The 19259-nt window shown below is 35.5% G+C and overlaps 2 protein-coding genes across 3 annotated transcripts; one reads left to right on the top strand and one right to left on the bottom strand.

The window, feature by feature from the left end:
- Positions 1-3769: 3769 nt before the first annotated feature.
- LOC125497110 (uncharacterized) lies at positions 3770-14423 on the top strand. 2 transcript variants are annotated; one of them, XM_057394556.1, is made up of 9 exons: positions 3991-4116; positions 6771-6841; positions 6994-7713; positions 8776-8871; positions 8961-9044; positions 9773-10007; positions 10366-10526; positions 13529-13807; positions 13912-14423. In XM_057394556.1, the coding sequence occupies exons 3-9, from the start codon at positions 7024-7026 to the stop codon at positions 13966-13968; spliced, it is 1602 nt and encodes a 533-aa protein (XP_057250539.1). In that variant the 5' UTR covers positions 3991-4116; positions 6771-6841; positions 6994-7023; the 3' UTR covers positions 13969-14423. The 2 variants fall into 2 exon arrangements, with proteins under 2 accessions (XP_057250538.1, XP_057250539.1); XM_057394555.1 differs by lacking the exon at positions 6771-6841 and having other exon boundaries at positions 3770-4116.
- A 1094-nt stretch (positions 14424-15517) lies between these two features.
- On the bottom strand, positions 15518-18977 carry LOC125497111 (uncharacterized). Its single transcript, XM_048643789.2, is given in 4 exon segments — positions 15518-16130; positions 16133-16284; positions 16932-17723; positions 18909-18977. Coding segments are annotated over 4 exon segments (1119 nt in total). The 5' UTR covers positions 18926-18977; the 3' UTR covers positions 15518-15972.
- Positions 18978-19259: the final 282 nt, after the last annotated feature.

The following is a 19259-nucleotide window of genomic DNA, read 5'->3' as shown; positions in this document are numbered from 1 at the left end:
ATTCGAAATTCGTCAGTTGCATAGATGTTGTTATTTATATCAGGTAGAGATGGGTCTACTGGGTATTCCTTCTTTGAGGCCATTGGAGAAGAAGGAGCCTCCAAGGGGTGGAGAGTGATTGCTCTCAAAACGGTTGGAATAGACAAAGGAGCAACCTTCAAATCGTTGACTAAATCACAGAGATCTTTCTGATCATTAGAACCAAGGTGGAAAAGCATATCTTCAAGGGAACCTCGAAGCTGAGGAAGCATCCGCGAGACAGTAATAACATCATAGGGCCGATTCCCTTTCGCATCCACTAGGTTAGGATCAGCACCATTTACTACAAGCAGCTTCACTGCATCAATGGCGTCAACAGATCCACCAGAAGCAGCATAATGAAGGGCAGTGCACTTATCAGAGCCACAAGAACAATTTACATCAACCTCAGCCTGAGCAAGAATAACCTTCATCACATCCAAGCTTCCATACATGGATGCAATTATCAATGGTGTTCGTACTCCAATACCATCCCCCGTGCACCCAACTGCCGGCCATACCACAAACCAATCTCATTTATTACGTTTGGGTTCGACTCTACATTTAGTTTGAACCCTTCAACATCGTTATCCGCAGCAAGCTCAAGCAAATGAGAAAAACTAATCTTGGCTTCCAATGTTTCACTAAAACTGTTCATTTTTGCATCCATGATTCCAAAATAATCCAAATTTACTTGTTTTGAGTCTACATACAAGTTTCAATTACCTGAAAGCCAATCTGATAATCACACAAACAACCATCTCCAATCAGCCATTTAATTCTAGATATTTTTCAATTAATTAAAAAATACCCTTTATAATATAGCTAATTTGTCACTAATACATAAAGTCAACAAAATCTACTCTCTAATTACAGGGTATCAGCTTTGATAACAGCAATTATGATGATTACATAAGAAGGAAACAAATTTACCAACCAAAAAAGATAGCAACATAAATCAGATAAATGTATGCACACAAGCAAAATCCCAGATTTTAAGGTCCAAAACCAAAAAAAGGGCAAAAAGAAAACACAAAGACAAAAAAAACTTACAACATACTAAAACTAACTCAAAACTCCACAAAAATTAACATAAAAAAACACACAAAAAATCAGATGAAATTACAAAGAAACAAAAACTGAGTAATTAGAGTAACAAAATACTTACTGATTTCACAGGAATTAATTTGATTCTGAGTAGAAACTGACTATCCATTAATTGAAGAAAATGGGTCCTCCAAAATCAAAAAATAATGGATCTACTGAAATAAAGCAACAAAACCCAGAATAAAAAAAGCTCAATAATCCCCCAAAAAAATGGTGCAAATATCCATTTTTTTAAGCAACTAACTAAGTAAAACCACCATTTTTCTCCCTCTTTTTCTTCAAATGAAATCACACAAAGTAACGTATTTGTAAATACTAAAGTTTGAAACTTTGGAGATTAAAATGAAATGGGTTTGATTTTTTTTGTTTTTTTGTTGCTGGAACTTTTGATTTTTCTATTGTTGTAATGTTTTTGTGTAATTAATTTGATGGTGCTACTGTATAATGGCTTTGGTAGTAAACTTAAAACTCTGTGAGAATTAATATAGTAGTAGTTTTGAGAGTGAAGATGAAATTGTGTGGAAATTAAGAGAAGAGAGAGAAAGAAAGAGAGAAGAGAGAGAAAGAATGTGAGTCGTTTAAATTTGCAGATGAGTATGGGGTTATGGGGATGGGGAACCGGAAGAGGCGGTATGTGTAATGGAGGGTATACAATATACAAGTACATTTTATTTATTTTATTTTATAATGGGATTTTATTGTTTTTTGTTTGAGGATAATGGGATTTTTTTTTTATCTTTTACATTTGTTAATAAAATATTTGGAATCCTCTAAAAAAAAAATTGGAATCTTTTTTAGTATTATTTGGAAAAGTAAATTATAAAAGGTTTGTTTTTTTAAAGTATATATTGAAACAAATTTAACAAGATTTATGACTATATTAGTACAGTATTTTGATATTTGCACGGTTTATGTATCAACTTTGATTGAAATTTTTTAACTAATATATATATATATATATAAAAAATTAAGTATGTAGGATAAGAATTGGGTATCTGGAATTCTGGATGGGGGACCTTATGTGAGGGTAGCTCAAATGATTTCTTTTTAACTATTAAAATAAAAGTATGTATGATGATGTGGTTGGATTTGTCACGTTTATATGTAAAATATTAATGATTTGTAATTACATTAGATACGGAAATTCTTAGTACCTGATGTCAAAACACAAAGTAGGTGAATATTATCATATTCGACTAATATGGTTTAGAATTATTAAGATTTTGAGATAACTCATGCTCATCCTAATAATTTTTTAGAGGAGGGTTTCTTATTTGCCAACACTATTATTGAATCTTGAGTTTCTTCTCCGAATTTCATACTTTTTAATTTTTTGTTGCATTAGGTAATTGTTTTTTTTTACTTCTCTCTTGATAACTTCAGATGCTTACTACCAATTCTTCTTTAAATCATATCAACAAATATAAAATTAGACCACATTAGAAATATTAAGAATAAATCATATGTTTTATTTTACAACTTATTATCACTATTATTATTATTGTTATTATTGTTATAATTATTTATCACTATTATTCTTAATTACGATTATTATCATGAATTACTCCATACCCTTGAATAATGATAACAAGATAATAATAACAAATAATAATAATATTAATAATAATAAAAATCGTATTAGATCATACAATAATCATTTATATTCGACCATACTTAACCATTATATATATTCCAAATTAAAATACCTTATGATATGTAATGAGATTATAATCTTGATTTTGGATTTGCTTATACGTTATATAATTTGGCATTTTTTTTAACAATCTTACCTATAAATATATTATTGAAACCTCTTTTGGAACGATATATAGGGTCCTATTACAAGAAAAATTATGATAAGGTTATTGACTTGTCATAAATTGCTTCAAAACTTCATCATATGAGACATTCAAAATTGCAAGATATCTAATTTACACCCAAGTATATATACAACTAGGCAATACATGCATAGCATACTCTACGTGCTCTAGACAAAACACTTAAAGTGTACATATATCAATCGTGTTATAAAATTGACAAAAAAAAAAATACATGATAATAGCACTCAATATGAATACTACAAATACATCGCTTAGAGGTGTTCTTACAAGCTCAGAAGCAAGATCTCATATTACTCAAATGACATTGGCTCTAGTCATGTTGCAACATCCAAGTATAGTTTGCCATAACACAAGCACAAGCTAGACATGAGACTATTCATGTATAAATTGTGCTAAATCACATTTTAAGTTAAGAATATAGTGCACTTTAAGATACAAATCACAACACCACGAAGTACACCCAACAAATACAATGGTTTCATATCGTGGACTCAGGACTAAACTTATTTTGTATTCAGATAGCATATCCTCTGATACCACTCAATGCCATTTGTAAATAAATTATTGTAACTATTACCATCTTTGTGTTCACATTACATCTTAACCCAAATCTATAAGGATATGAATAACTTTTTTTTTTTTTTTGTAGAGAAGTGGACAAGAATTACCTAATAAGGAAAAGAAAATTGCACAAAAAAATTTAAAAAATTCCCAAAAAAAACACACAAAAACCAAAAAGCAAGGAAAATCACACCTCTTTTTTCTCTCTCCTTCCGCTCTCTCTCTCTCCTCCGCGCTGTATGAAAAACCGTCCGCCGCGGAGGCAATGCCGACATCAGCGACGACAAATCGGCCGGAAGACCTAATTTTCCGACTAACATCGCCGGAAAATCAAACGAAGTTCAAAGCACTAAGAGAATTGAAGAATCAAATCATCGGAAATCGCACGAAAAAGCTCTCGTACGTCAAAATCGGCGTCGTAGTTCCAGCCGTAGTAAAATCTCTTTGTTCAAGTGATTCATCTGTTATTGTTCAAGCGTCTGCTGTTATCGGAAGCTTCGCATGTGGTGTCGATGCTGGTGCTCAAGCTGTTCTTGATGCCGGCGCTTTCTCTCTCCTCTTCGGTTTGATCTCTCATTCTGAAGCTAAGGTAGGTTATATAGTTTTTTAATTGTTTATTTGGATTGATTTTATTTGGTTTGAGTGTTTGATTTATTGAATGTTGAATGGAATCAGGTTGTTTTTGTTTCTGATTTGAAGTACAGGATTTTAAATTTTAGGTTAAATTGTGATGTAATGAAGGTTGAATTGATAATTGAGTTGATTTTGCGGTGTTTTTAGTTTTTGATTTGAAGTACAGGATTTGAAATTTTAGGTCAAATTGTGATGTGATGAAGGTTGAATTGAGAATTGAGTTGATTTTGGTGTGTTGTGGAAGTGTTTTTGTGAGATGAAATTTGAAATGAAGAGGTTGTTTGAGATTGATGCTGGAATTATTAATATATTTGATGGTAAGTTAGGGTTTAGTTTGTTTAACTTTGATTTGAATGTTTGTTTTAGTAGTTGGTTGAGTGGAAGTGAGGGCCGGTGTTAGTGTTGTTTTTGAAGATTTCGATGGAGTTTGGTGTGATGAGTGACTGAATTGTGGAAATTGAACTGATTTTGGTGTGAGATTGGGCGCTGGAAGCCTGGAATTCTGTGATTATTGATGTGAGACCAATGGATCTAATGGTTGTTTTAGAACTTTTGATTTGAATGCTTGATTTATTAGCAGTTTGAGTGAAAATGAAACATGGTGTCGAATGTTGTGTGTTTGATTTGATCCAGAGAAGTTAGGGTTTTTGAAATTTGTAAGAATATGATATATGGCTGAATCATAGAAATTGATATGGTTTGAGGTGGTTTTGGAAGTATGAGGTGGAATATGAACTGAGGAGACGGTTAAAATGGTTTTGAGATGTGTATTTTAACAGAGTTCAAAATTCTTAAATACTAGATCAAACTTGATTAGATGAATGAACTCATTCTGAAAATTCAGCTGGTTTTGAGGGGAAAGGGGAAATGAAGAGCTGAATTTGAGTTACTTTTAAGGAGTTTCTTTGTTTGAGACTGGTGTTGAAATCAGTGTTTGAAAAGGCTGAAGGGCCACTAAGGCGATAGTGATACCGCGATACTTGATAGGTGTTTTAGAGCCTAACATGCGCAAGCTGAGGCACATTTTAAGTATTTTGGGTGTAAATCAGGTTGTCATACATGAATATATGAAATTAATGCAGCCATTGTGCCTTTTTTCGGCGCCTCCATGCACCTCATTCGTATCACCTCTCATAGGCTTGGCAGCTGCACCTACTGGTTGGAAACTTGGAATACTGAACTTTCGGAAATTGTGTGATAAGAGGGGAAATGTGAGAGCAACTGCATAGATGCTGTTTTGAAAGTTTTGCTTTTGATTTAAATGATATTAGGGATTGAGTTTAGTAGCTTATTCCATTTTGTGTAAGGGATTGAATTGAAGCGGAACAACTAATCTAGGGTGAGTTCTCTTTGCCCGGATTTCACCAAACTAAACAAATTTGAACATTTTACGACTGATTGGACTTGATGAGTCATGAAACTTATGTTTACACATGATTAGATTTGATCGAATTGGAACTTATTTTCAAAACGTGAAGAGAACACACCATTAAGTTGGTTTGCATTTTAAGTAAGGAATTAAGGTCGTTTTTATGAAATAACTTTTCTAGCCACATAATGCTGTTGAGTAACGTGTGTTTCTAAATCACACACACACACACACACACACACACACACATATATATATATATATATATATATATATATACACTGCAAGCTATTCTTTTTACTAAATAGCAAGATGATGTGTTAAGAAGTATATTTTAATCCATATTTTAGAGATACTCTATTGAAATTGTCAATTTATGCCTCAACGGATGTGAAATGCATTTGTAGCACTTGTGAGAAGCCACTACTTCTGCAATACCACGACTGCGTTTTCATTTTTATGGTTTGAACACATTTCACATATAAAGGTCTTGATGCTAGGGAACGAGGGATTTGTGTTCAAAGAACTTAAAGATGAAGGCGATGGCCGATGAGAGAAAATTCTAGTCATTATTAGCGGTTTGTATTGGACGTGTGCAGGTAGTTTATTCTGAACCAACCAATAAAAACAGAAGAGGATTTGTTTTTAATACTTTCTAGCATATATTATGGGAAAAATTGGCCTCAACGCACCCAACACCACCAACTACGACTAGTAGCCTAAACACCACCAACTATGAGGTGGGGTGCATTCCGTACCATAAATGAGGACGGAAGCCTAAACTGTTGCCGAAGGTGGTGGTTTTTTATGGTACATACCGCAACCCGCCCCGTAGTTGGTGGTACAGACTGCACCCCACCCTGTAGTTGGTGGTGTTTAGGCTATTAGTCATAGTTGGTGGTGTTGGATGCACCCGAGCTATAGTTCGGGGTGTTGAGGACTTAGAGGCCAATTTTGCCTTATATTATGGGCTCGAGCTGTTCCCAAAACAAAGATGTTGAATTTGTGAAGAACTGTTACCTTGCATTCCGACCAAAGGTGTTTCAATATCTGAGTATCTGGATGCAACTTTCCGATAGTGTATTGGCTAGTAAAAGATGACGGTAGCTTTTGTTTGTATTCAATTAGTGTGTTTGCTGCTATTAAGCAAAAGTGCATGTACATGTACTTCTGTAGTTTTGCTGACTTTACTACGTAACGCCAATCTACTGAACAATAAGTGTCTAAAAAACAACCTCCAGATATTTATACATGTGAGGAGCTTAATCAATTGCTTCACAGTTAGGTGATTTGTCTATCTGAAAAACCTCAGGTATTGAAATCTATCCTTGAGCTAAAATCTTAATTCTCTTTAGATGTGGTTGCTTTCTATCTGCTTTTGTCGGTTTCATTTGCAGAATAATCAGGAATTATGCTATACTTATACCTTCTCTAGTTACTTTAAATCCTTGAACTACTATGCAGGTTGTGGATGCTGCTGCTCGGTCACTGAAAATGATCTATCAGTCAAAGTTGGCCCCCAAGTATGACTTTCTTTCAAAGGAAAATATATGCTTCCTTACTTCGCTATTGAATAGTGAGAGTGAGAATCTTACAGGGCTCGGTGCTACTATTATAACGCATTCATGTCAGATAACTGAAGAGCAGAAAGTGTTGTGTGAAGCTGGCATCTTAAAGAAGCTTTTAGACCTTCTACATGGCTCTCTGAGCCAGAGAGATGCTAGTTTGGAGGCGCTAGCTGCTGTCATTAGGAATAATCCTGATGTTAATTCAGAGTTTGTTGAAGCCGATAATGGAAGAGCTTTTAGAGTTGTATGTGAACTAACAAAGGATAAGTTGCCTCGGACAAGGCTTCTAGCCTCCATGTGTTTGATTGCTATGTGGAACACTTCACCATGTCATCTGCAAGATGTTGGACTCAGAACAAAGCTGATACATATGCTGATTGAGCTTCTTGATGATCCTGGTCAAGTCGGTGATGAAGCTCCATTTGCTTTGTCCTGTTTGATCACTGGAAAAGAGGACCTACAAAAACTAGCCCTTGAAGCAGATGTCATTGACAAATTGAGTAAGCATCTAAGGAAAGACGCATTACAGGCGAAACGTTTGCAAGGGATATTTTTGGCTCTTGCTGATGTATGTTCAAAGCTGGAAGTCTGCAGGGCAAAGCTTTTGTCTCTTGAGGTTGGTGTTTCCTTATTAGTTTCTCCTATTTTGTAAGTTGGTTTCAGTGTTATGTACTTTTATGGATCAGTAATTTAGATTGATATTATATCTTTTCCCAACTCGTCTTGCAGTCAGATTGAGAGGATTCCATTATCTTAAAGAGCTTAAAGAATCTTATACTTCCTCCAGTTTGTTTTACTTGCAACACTTTCTTTTCATCAACTCCAATGCAAAATTTGGTAGGAGAGAGGTAGAGAGGAAAAAAAGAGAGGGTCTCATGTGATTGGAGAGAGATAGAGAGAAAGGAAAAGTAAAAGTAGAAAGTGTTGTAAGTAATTATTATTTCCTTTTTATGAAAGTGTTGCAAGTAAAAAAAAACCCAGAGGAAGTAGATTAATATACTCTTTTGTGAGTTGACCTCATAAATATTATTGTAATGAACAGAAATTAGCAGAGCTTAAGGCTACATTAGTTTTTGCACTATTTCCAATATCGTACTTTCAGATAATACATGCTTTACAATATACGTGTAATCATGTCATATGATCTTGACACTTATTCCCTATGTAATTCAGACCTTATTTTCCTTTTTCTATAAAAATATTATGTTTGAACTTTGAAGTATGAGTGTAATACTGTAACTGTGTAAGTGAGGCAGGAAGGAAAACTTCCAAGATTTACCAGGTCATAAAAGTTATCTGATTGCGTAGTTACTGCTTTAGTTATGAAAGTCATAATGATAACATTCTGAACCATTTTGATTTTCTAGCGGTGGAGAGGGCTGAGGAAGCTGTTAATTTCATCTTAACCTGCAGCATGAGTTCATATGTAGGAACTGCCTTAGTGACTCAGCTTGTAGACTTTCATGAATTAACTTCTGGAACTTCTGAGCAAGACAGCAGGGGATATCATCAATAGTATAAACTTAATAAGTGGAATAGTGAAAATAAGTGGTTGAAGTTACAATTGTTCTACAATCTTTGGGGCATGCCAATATATGAAGTAGGATGTGCAGAGTATTTAGATGTTACCAAAGCAAATATTTACCTTATGATGCCTAATTTTACCTCGTTGATTTAGGTCCTCAAGTTGGTAGCTGATGCATTAAATCATGACTGCTCTGAAGTACAGATTGCAGCTTGCATGTGTTTGCGGAGTGTTTCTCGGTCAGTCAAGGTTTGGACTTTTGATATCTGTATGAAGGGTTGCATTGCATTGTATATTTGCTCATCTTGAATGTTTGTTCTTATATCATACTACTTCAGAATTTGAGTGCAGGTGTGTTCATGAATGAATTGATCGTGATTCCATTGATTCATCGTCTAAATGATGCTTCTGCTGCTGTCCAGGTACTGCTCTTAATCTTCCATATGCTAATAATGTTGTCATAGTTCTATTTCAGGGTGGATTGCAATGAAGTAGTCTTCATTTCTTTGATCTTTCCTCCCCTGCAACTATGGAGGCTGTGCAGGCCGCTGGGTAAATGTATGGCTCGTTATCTATCAGATCAGAGATACTTTTGAAATTTTGAGACATAAAGATACTTAAGGAGGGTTTTCTGTTCTTGAAGCAGTTGAAGTTTGTGGGAAAAGGAACTATCTTTGCCATAGCTCAATCACTATTGTATTTCTTGAGAATTGAAGAAGGGGTAGGATTATTCTGAGTGTACTATTATATACTCGTTGACTTGGACGTTTAGGCAAAGATCTCTGTGCTTAAGATTTGAGAAATAAAATAAATTGGTTTGTTGAGTGGTTATATCTGAGAATAAAAACAAAACCATGTCCAGCCTATTGCTAAAACTTCATTGGCATACTTTTGCATGTGGATACTGTGGATGTGGTTATTACCCTACTTGGCCTTCTATCCTTTCATTCTTCTCTTTTTGTATTTTTACTATTTGGGATTGATATGACTATATGACTCTGATTGTGCTTTCTTTATGAGAAGTCCGACTAATTAATCAGAAGTATTGTAGCTGATTTGTTGTTTGTTGGATTAATTTTGATGGAAGTGTCCACAACTCCTCATAGAAGTTATGTGACATGACTCGTTATATTTTTCTTATCTTGTTTAGGTTGCAGCACTCAGTGCTTTAAGTAATGTAGTGGTGGAATTCACAACGCGTAAGTCAATTTTTCTTCAATATGGGGGTGTCAAACAACTTGTTCATCTATCAACATCGATGGATTCTACTGTCAGGTTGAAGTCCCTATGGGTTCTGAAAAACCTGATTTTCCTTGCTGATAACCAGTTTAAAGAGGGAATATTTCTGGAGCTGACCCCTTCCACATTGTGGAGTCTCATATGTGGTAATTGTTGTTGCTTACTAGCTATAGGAGATAATTCTAGCATTATATAATACTCCCTCCGTCCTTTATTAGTTTACCAGTTTTGATTTTTCACATTTATCGATGTAAAACTTTGAGTAATAATATCTCTAATTATGTATTTATAAAAATTTGATATTCCGAAACTACATATTAAGACGAATCAAACGTTATTCCATATGATTATATTTTTCCGTATATATAAAGCACAAATGATGATCAAAGTAATAAAGATGAATAGTGTTATAAGTCAAAGTGGGTAAACTAATAAAGGATGGAGGGAGTAGTTTCTAACTTACTATGACAAAGTTATGATCGTCTCTGTTGCATTTGCATCCAGATCATGATCCAGCTGTCCAAGAGCAAGCTATCTGTTTTGTTTCGAATCTTGTTGACGGATGTGTTGACTCTATCGAGTATGTCTTCACTGAAGAGGCTATTATATTACAAGCAATAGGAAGACAACTGAGGATCTCTTCCAAGTCTGAAGTCTGCATTCAGGTTAGGTCTCCTCTAAAAGTTGCAAGGCATATAGGTGTCTTTAGAGTTTAGACTGAGCAATATGTGGTTTATGTTTCTTGTGTGTTATCGAGATGCTTGCAAGATGGTAAATGAATCTCCTCTTTCCATGACGTTTGTTAATCGGTCAGTCCTTTTTAAGACAAATAGGGATCCCAAGCGCGAATTAATTGATGACAATAGTTCATTAATACAGATATTCACTCTAAGCACAAGGGTTTATTGGGATAAGTTTGTACCGATTAAAATTAATGTACATCAATTGCATTGTTCTTCCTTAATGACAAATGAGCCTTTCACCAAAGGAATTCGTCGAGTCGTAGGGAGCAAGCTATAGTCTAAAGAAAGGAAAGTACCAAAAATATGGTTGTAACATAAAAGAGAAAGGGGGTGGGCACTTTTTTCTGGTTTACAAGAGCAGGGTAACAGCTACGGCACCCATGTTTCCCAATAGTAAGTTGTCGGCTGCGAGAAACTTTGTGTTTGTTGACTTGAAGTAGAACAAAGTAATCTGTTGGCATGAATTTAGATTATTGCTGCAATCGCTCCAAGGGTTTGTGTTCTGGATTCAAAGGTTGGAGCTTGGGTAAATTGCAGTGCATTAGGTGAACTCAGCTTGCTTGCAAATTCAGTAAAAGAATTCCCACACTTGATCTGAAGCAAATTCACTATGTACGCTTCTGTCGCTTCAATAAATGTTTCGCTGACTTTGCTCCTTTCATTGATTTCACCCGCCTCTTGGCCATTTCTAATTTTAAATTTTTACTGTTAGTCTCTTCTTCGTTCGAATTCTAAAGAGGCTCTTCTCTCTGGTTGCAACCTAAAGCGCTGAACATTGCCTTATAATGCCTTCTACGGCTTCATTTCATAGCCTAATAAGCTTACACTAACATTCATAACTTTGGCTCTTTATATTCGTGCTTCACTTTGTCTAATAAGTCTATTTCCCATACTTAACCCGGGAAGCATTTAAGATTCCTTTTAAGCCTCCATGAACCTTATATAGGTGATTTTATGGGTTATAGGGGGAGGAACGAATTAAAATGATTTAGGGATGAATCTTAGTTGATCATGGTAGTCACGCCATTATGCCATTTAAAATACTCCATCGCGTATTTAAGTGTGCTGCTCATTAGGAATTTTACTCTTTTATACTACAAAAGTACTAGGGGACCGAAACCTCCTTTATCGAGGGTTCCAATTACTCGGGATTCATTCTAAGGCTCTACGAAAAGGTCTCAGATTAAAAATATATTGGGCTTGAAAAAATTCGAAAATGACCCAAAATAGCCAAGTTTGAATGCACACTTCGAACAATTCTCGGCCTAGGCAGAAACCCCATGGAATGCATCGTAGTTTCATAATTTGTCATTTGAAAGCACACTAATGCTTAAGAACAATATATGGGAGCTATTTTTGGTTTAAACAAGAAATATACAAAACAAGCTATGGAATGCATTTAAGGCATTATAGAGGGTCCCAACCACTTGGAAGTCATCCCAAGGCATCCTAAGACACTCAAGAAGGTTTCTGATAAAAAACATTGTCGAACCTACAAATGTCTAAAAATGGCTTCAAAGTAGCAAAATTTGAAGATCATAATGCACGTTTTCAGACACTCCCATAGCATGGGTAACAGACCTTATAGGATGCATTCAGAGGTCATTGGAGGCCAGTTCAAATCATCTTTGGTGCCTTAGAACAGATACATAGTGGCCTAAATTTGGCTTGTTTTGTTTAATTTAAACCCAACCCCAAAATAGCTTTGAGGCTACCATATGTCTGTTTGTAGGTAGTGTTGTGTCTCCAAATGACCTGTTATGACCCTTGGGTGCATCCCATATGGTTTGTTGGCTGCACCCTTGGAATGTCCAAAAGCGTGTGTTATAGCCTTGACATATGCTTATTTTGGGACCATTACTCATATTTTCTTTTTTTTTTAGCATGGCAATATTTTTATCCGGGGCTTTTCGGAGGGCCTTGATTTGGCTTGGGATGACTTCCGGGTGATTGAGACCTTCTGCATTGCTTTAAAATGTCTTCTACAACTTCTTTTGCATCTTTCTATATTTATCCCAAAATAGCTTGAAAGGGCGCTACATTCTCGTTCTTAGGCATGAATATGCTTTCAAATGCTTCTGGTGACCCTAGGATGCATCCCATGGGATAAGTTTCTTGATCTTCAGGTGTCTCCGAAAGCGTGTATTATGGCCTTCAGAATTTGGCTATTTTGGTGTCATTTTAAAACGTCTCCGGGCCTAACCATGTTTTGATTATGGAAAATAGGGCTTCATATAAGAAACTAAATGAAAATGTTAAGCAACAAATAAGCATTAATTACATTGATTGACGCCTGATTGTTTCATCAATTCCTAAATTATAATACTATTATATGAAATGTTTTAATGATTAGTTGCAACCCTAAGGGCTGAATATATCAAAACCCTTTTATTATTAGGGGCCTTCTGTAGGGCATTGAGATGCCTTTGGATGAGTCTTGGATTGTTGGGACCATCTACATTGCATGAATATGCTCTGTAGGGCTTTTTACCATTCACAACTTGCCATATCATAGCCAAATAAGCCATTTATAGCCTAATAAGTTTTATGCTGATGGTTCATCCTTTTAAAAATACTAATACATTATTAGAGTCATCTCCTTTTCATTGCTGCACAGGATAAAACTTGCATGATATGTACAAAATCTTGAAGTTTGTGAGAGTACGTAATTTTGGTTTGACGACCCAATACTTCATGTAACTTGTTCAGAAATCTACTATTTAATTGTGGCATTACCCAATGTTTCAAAGCTTGTCTTTACTTGATGTTGCATTGTCAATTTATCTTCTTCTTAGTCACTTGTTGGAAAAGACCAATGTGATCTCACAGTAATTGTCACTTATAAACGTTTCCTCAAATTTTATCCTTTGACGACTTACGTGATTTGATTGCTGATGATGTCTTGATCCTTTTTCTCCTGCTAGGGAATGTATGTACTTGCAAATGTGGCAACTGGAAATGAATTCCACAAAGAAGCTGTACTGCAGCAACTTCTCCCATCAGCTGGCAGCGATGACCAATCTGTTTTAATCAAGCTTTTGCAGAGCAGTGATGATAGACTACGCACAGCAACTGTTTGGACTGTGGTAAATCTCACTTTTCCCAGCAGCCCTGGTGCATATGGTCGGCTTGTCAAGCTTCGTAGTGCTGGTGTATATTCTCAGATAAAGAATATGGCCAATGATTCGTGCCTCGATGTTAAGGTGATTTATCTGTTACACAACCTAGGCATCTTTACCAATTTTATACTATTTATATTAATTGCATCTTAAATTCTCTTATGTTTTTCCCTGTTCTCATGCTGCAGCTTCGAGTCAGAACTGCATTGGGGCAGTCAATGACGTTTGCTGACAACTCTACCTAGTCATTCTTTGACAAAGTTGAGGCCTTGATGTAAGATTAGAGTCCATGAGTTTGGACATGTTTTTTTGTAGCAGATCTGCAGCCATTAGTTTGGAGAGCAGATGAAGCCTTAATCCCTGTGAACCTCAAAGAAGAATGAATATATGCTGAATGCTAAATTGCTGCATAAAGATAGCAGATACATGGAAAGGCGCGGTGTCAGAGTTGAATTAGCAAAGGGGATTCTGGCTTTCTAGGTAAAGCACCTAGATTTTCAGTAAGTGTCGAATATAGAAATTGTTGTAGATTAGATATTGTTGCTTAGATTTTGAGATAAATCTAAGCTGTATTTTGAGTTATGTGAGGCAGATTTTTTCAAGATTACAGGCCATGCAATGACTCTTTGCCTGTGTGGTATTGTTGTAATTACTATAATTATTGTATTTGCATTAAGAGGATTAATTTTTCAGCCTGAAAGTTGCTTTGTCATGATCATTTGATTGAAAGTACTTGCGAGGTCACTGCAATCTTGGACGACTTCTTACTAATTAATATAGCTAGTATTAAGTTGAGCTTTCAGAAATAAAAAACCCCATGGTTTTCCCTGGAATGGAAGTTAGATATGACAATTGATCTTATAGACCTGATCTAAATTCTTTTTGTAGGATTCAAATCTTTGATATTTTGGATCGCGGATCGATCTGTATCTAGGGTAAGATGGATCTATATTTTTACTTGCAACATTTGGCTTTGCACAAGGACGGAGAAGAGGAGAAAGATAAAAAGAGAACCCTATGTGCTAGAGAGAGAATATATTGCTAAAAATTTAATGTTTGCAAGTAATAGAGAATTGGCAAAAGAGGGAAAAATGCAAGTAAAAAAAAGAAAGTATTTAGCACATGACAAGTTATACATATTATCTTTACAAAAATGTTGTTTTTCTGATATATTCTTTGTTTCGTAATATATGCACAGAAGGAAAGTGGCACAAGAAGCAAGGGAGAAGAGAGAGAAAGTGCAAGACATCTTTTGTTGATCATGTGATTAATAATAAAGTAGTACACATGGGGATAGTGGTGCATGACTGGTTAAAAAATCAAATCGAGTTCATGTTTAAGTTTATGATAATACACAACTTTACTAAAATTATGCATGATTAAAGGTTTTTTCAAATATAATTGATGTAAACTACTATTAGAATTTCTTGAAGTTTTGCATTTCTAACACAACAATTTAAGAAATTTATATGTAAATAAGTTAAAAGGATCAAAACGAGTTAATGACGGGTCAAAAAAATCAATCAATATCTAACCTATTTAATTAAACAAGTTATGTACACTAACCCGCTATTTAGGGTTAGGTTTAAGGTCAAGTTAACAGACCGAATTAATTTTTCCAGCTCTAGGTGGTAGATGAAAGCACGGGTGCCTGTTTGCATAAAAAAAGCTTATGAAATAGAGATTATAGATATTATGAAATATCTAGAAAAGAAAATGTTGAGGAAGTAGCACAATTTTACCTGTAAAACATTTGTGTATCCAAGAGACTAAGACAAAATACAAACCTAATAATTTCAAATCCAACAAAATTGGGTTGAATCTAGATCTATGTATGAAAATTCAGATTTGAATCTCATAGGATACGATTCAAATCCGACCAATTGCCATCTCTACTCAAGGCAAACTATCCCTTGGGGTAAACTTGCCCAAGAAACATAAAGAGAAAAAAAATAAGGCTTTCTTAATTAAGACTAGTCTAATTCTGTAGCTGCATAGAAGATATTGAACAGAGTATAGAACTAGTAAAAAGAACAAAGTTCAACGAGAACCAATACATGAAATAGGACTACAAGTCTACAACTTGCTTCATTAGTTCTAAACCACAATCCATAGCAACCAATTAACTAATGATATTGATATGCTGCTCTGGAAAATTTTATATATAGTGTCCGAAGGCATCCTAAAATATTCAGGAACACGATATAACACTGAACCGGAGTACAACGAGCGGCAAAATGATCATAAAATCACCGCCCCTTCGAGAGTGCCTCATTTAAATCTTCCTGTGATGACGCGAAGAGCTCAATGTAGCGGCTTCCAAGGGTCTTTCTGTCCTTTTCCATTGCTGCCTCTGAATCTTCAGCACTGGCAAACTCAACAAATGCTTCACCAGTTGGCCTCCCTCTGACATAGATGTAATGTGGATTGAATCTTCTGACAACACAAATCCATCGAAGAATTCTATAATATCCTCCTTTGTGGCTGAAAAAGGCAATCCCCTCATTTTCAAGACTCCTGTATGTTTCACTGGCTCATTTAGGTCGTCTTGAGAATTTGCCCTATATGTTACACAAACAAGTTAATACAATGAGTGACGATTTAGGTCAGCCTGTAATATGATCACCACGATTGAGTGAAAACCTAAAATCAAAGAATGGTCAACACCACGAAAAGCTACAGCAAACACAAACCTCCACAGCATGACATCAGAGACCAACAAAATGACATGTGAAGTCCCATAAATCCTTACCTATCTTGCCCACTTACTGAACTGGTTTAGCTAGTCTCCTACTTGTCACAGGAATAACTTGGGGTGTTTTATCTTACTCGAAAATTATCTTAGGGCTGATTAGGTTCCAATCAGGTGTAATATAAGGTGAAACAGGGTTCATCAGGTCTAGTAAGTTAAGATAAAATATGTTCAAGTAAAGAGAACACACTCTTGATAAGTTTCTTGCATCCACATGCAAAGAAAAAAAGATTACCATTTTGCAATTATATACGTTGTCACAAAAACAGTTTGGGAGGCTACCATATGGTGAACATAAAGTTTGTTAATGGAATATTAATGGAGATTTCATAATTAAAAAACCCAAGAAAATGAGTGTCAGATGTTGACAACCACATATATAGTGCATGCTATAGCTAGCAGTAGTGGAATACTTAAGGGGGAAGAAAAAGGATGGAATGAAGAGAAGGAAAGCACCTTCCTTTAGCAATTGCTTCAGCCATATCTTCTCTTGATGCAGGAAACAGCTCCACGTATCGACTCCCAAGAGTCATTTTGTCTTTAACCATTGCACCCCTAGAATCTTCAGGACCAGGAAACTCTACAAAAGCTTCCCCAGATGGCCTACCAGCAGAATTATATGTGATATGGATGACATCATCTGCAAGAACAAAATCTTTGAAGAACTTCTTAATGTCCTCCCTTCTAGCAGAAAAGGGCAAACCTCTTAATCTCAATATTCCTGTATGCTCCAACAATTCCTTCCCTTCATCATATGACTTCGCTCTCGAACCTCGATGTGGAGAAACACCACTAGCATCTGCAACTTCATTTGTAATGGCCTTATAATATTCATGTCTCTTGCTTCGGAAAACCTCTACATATCTCCGACCAATATTTTGCCTATTTCTCTGGAGGGCAAAATCCACCTGCATAGGATAGCCTAGAACACAATATGCTTCTCCAGAGAAGCGGCCACCTTTATGAACAAAAAGGATATCAACTAGGTCCAGACCACGAAGAAACTCTTGAACATCAGCCTCAGTACAGTCAAAGGGCAGACCACGAAGTCGGACGACAGGAAATGGAGGAAGTTGGCTGACATAGCCTGTATATGGAGAAGGATTATACATATAACTTGAACCAGGTGAGGCTCCATACGGAGTTGAGGTCCCATAGCCTGGTGAAGCTCCATAATAAGAAGATCCCTGGTCCATCAACCGTTGTCGCTTCGGAGCCATTTCACGATCATCAGCATAATCACCATATCTAGTCATTGTTCCAAAACCAAAAATCAAAAGACTTAGAAATGGTTAAAGATTATATGTCCCATTTATGTCTCATCTTATGTCCAAGTCCCCCTAAACTTTTCCACCCCGTCAATCAAAAATTAACTTCCTTAAAAGGTTATGCAATTTAAATTATTTGGGACACTAGATGAGGCGCAATGTGGGACAGTAGATCCCATTAAATACAGATTGAGAACAGTGGGAAAAAAAAGTACTTTCAAAATATAGAAATTCCAGCAATCAGCTCATAAACAGCAAGTTGCTGGCTTGACCATCCAAACAACCACCATAACATAAGGGTATTTCCATCCTCAAGTGAGGATGGAAACATGATCTACAATATCTCTCCTCTAGTCGTAGTAGCTGCTTACATATCTAGGTTGAAGCAAACTACACTAAATTTTCTACTTACTCCCCCAGATATATCCAACAAATGCACATTAAACAAAAAAAAATTGTAAAAGAAACCTAGAAGAAGACCTAAAGGCAGAGGCTGTAGAAAAACAGATCTTACACAGTGGAAATATTTCACAAAAACAGCTAGCACTCTTCTCAATTCACTTCCATAAAGAATTCAACTAAACCCGCGAAAATAAATTCACAAGAACCAAACACTCAGCAGAGTCAAACCCTAGATCATTCAATTGCTACCGATTAATGGCCACGAAAAAACTATCCCAATAGTTGCAATCTTTTTCCCATCTCCCAATCCCAAAAACCACCAAATTTAGCATCAAAATAGAATCATAATAACAAAAATAAACCAACCCTAAATAAACACTACTCTCATTTCGATTTCAATCGATGATTTAACAGAAATCAACAGCCTCAAACCCTAAATCCTCCAATTGCAACTATAAACCTATAAAATAACATCACAATAGAATACATAACAACAAAAAATCAAAATACCCTAACTTTCATTTTTAGCAACCACCCAAAATTACTTAAAACTAACAAAATAATTCTAAGAACAAGTTTGACTTTATATCATTAAAGTATCAAACATTAAACACCCAAAAATCATATGAATCAAAACCCAGATAAATATCAAAGTTAACTAAACTAACAACATCAGAAAGCAAGATATATAAAACTATTATTACAAAAATAATTAGTAACATTAAAATCATGCGCATAAATTAAACATAAATAATTAACTTACCCTCTATTGTAAAACATCGTTTCTTAATTTTTCTGGGTATTTATTTGTGTTTCTTCTCTCTTCTTCTTCCTTTCTCTCTCTTCTTCTTCTCTCTAGGGTGTTTTTCTAGGAGTTCGTGCCCTTCGAACTTCGAAGGTACTGGTTTTGTTGTTGGGCTTGTATTTGGATTAAAGTGGGCTTTTTGGGTATTTTTATGGCTTGGCTTGGGCTTGGCATATTGGGCTGTCGAATGCTGTAATGTGTGAAAGGTCTTTGATGAATCTTATTTGAAAAAAGATGAAAACTGATGCGGTGATTCCAAAAGTGTTGGAAGAAGATATTGGACATACACATACAAGTCTTATTCGTACC

The sequence above is a fragment of the Beta vulgaris genome, chromosome 4 (assembly GCF_026745355.1).
Source record: "Beta vulgaris subsp. vulgaris cultivar EL10 chromosome 4, EL10.2, whole genome shotgun sequence".
Taxonomy (NCBI): domain Eukaryota; kingdom Viridiplantae; phylum Streptophyta; class Magnoliopsida; order Caryophyllales; family Amaranthaceae; genus Beta; species Beta vulgaris.
Note: the sequence above shows the minus strand (reverse complement) of the source record. Positions and strands in the feature narration are given on the sequence as shown.

Bases quoted from the DNA above. Each gene is read 5' to 3' on its own strand.
- LOC125497110 (XM_057394555.1), top strand. From the start codon at position 3,793: ATGCCGACATCAGCGACGACAAATCGGCCGGAAGACCTAATTTTCCGA. The intron at 7,714-8,775 runs GTTGGTGTTTCC...TCGTTGATTTAG, and splicing joins CAAAGCTTTTGTCTCTTGAG to GTCCTCAAGTTGGTAGCTGA. The intron at 10,527-13,528 runs GTTAGGTCTCCT...TTCTCCTGCTAG, and splicing joins AGTCTGAAGTCTGCATTCAG to GGAATGTATGTACTTGCAAA.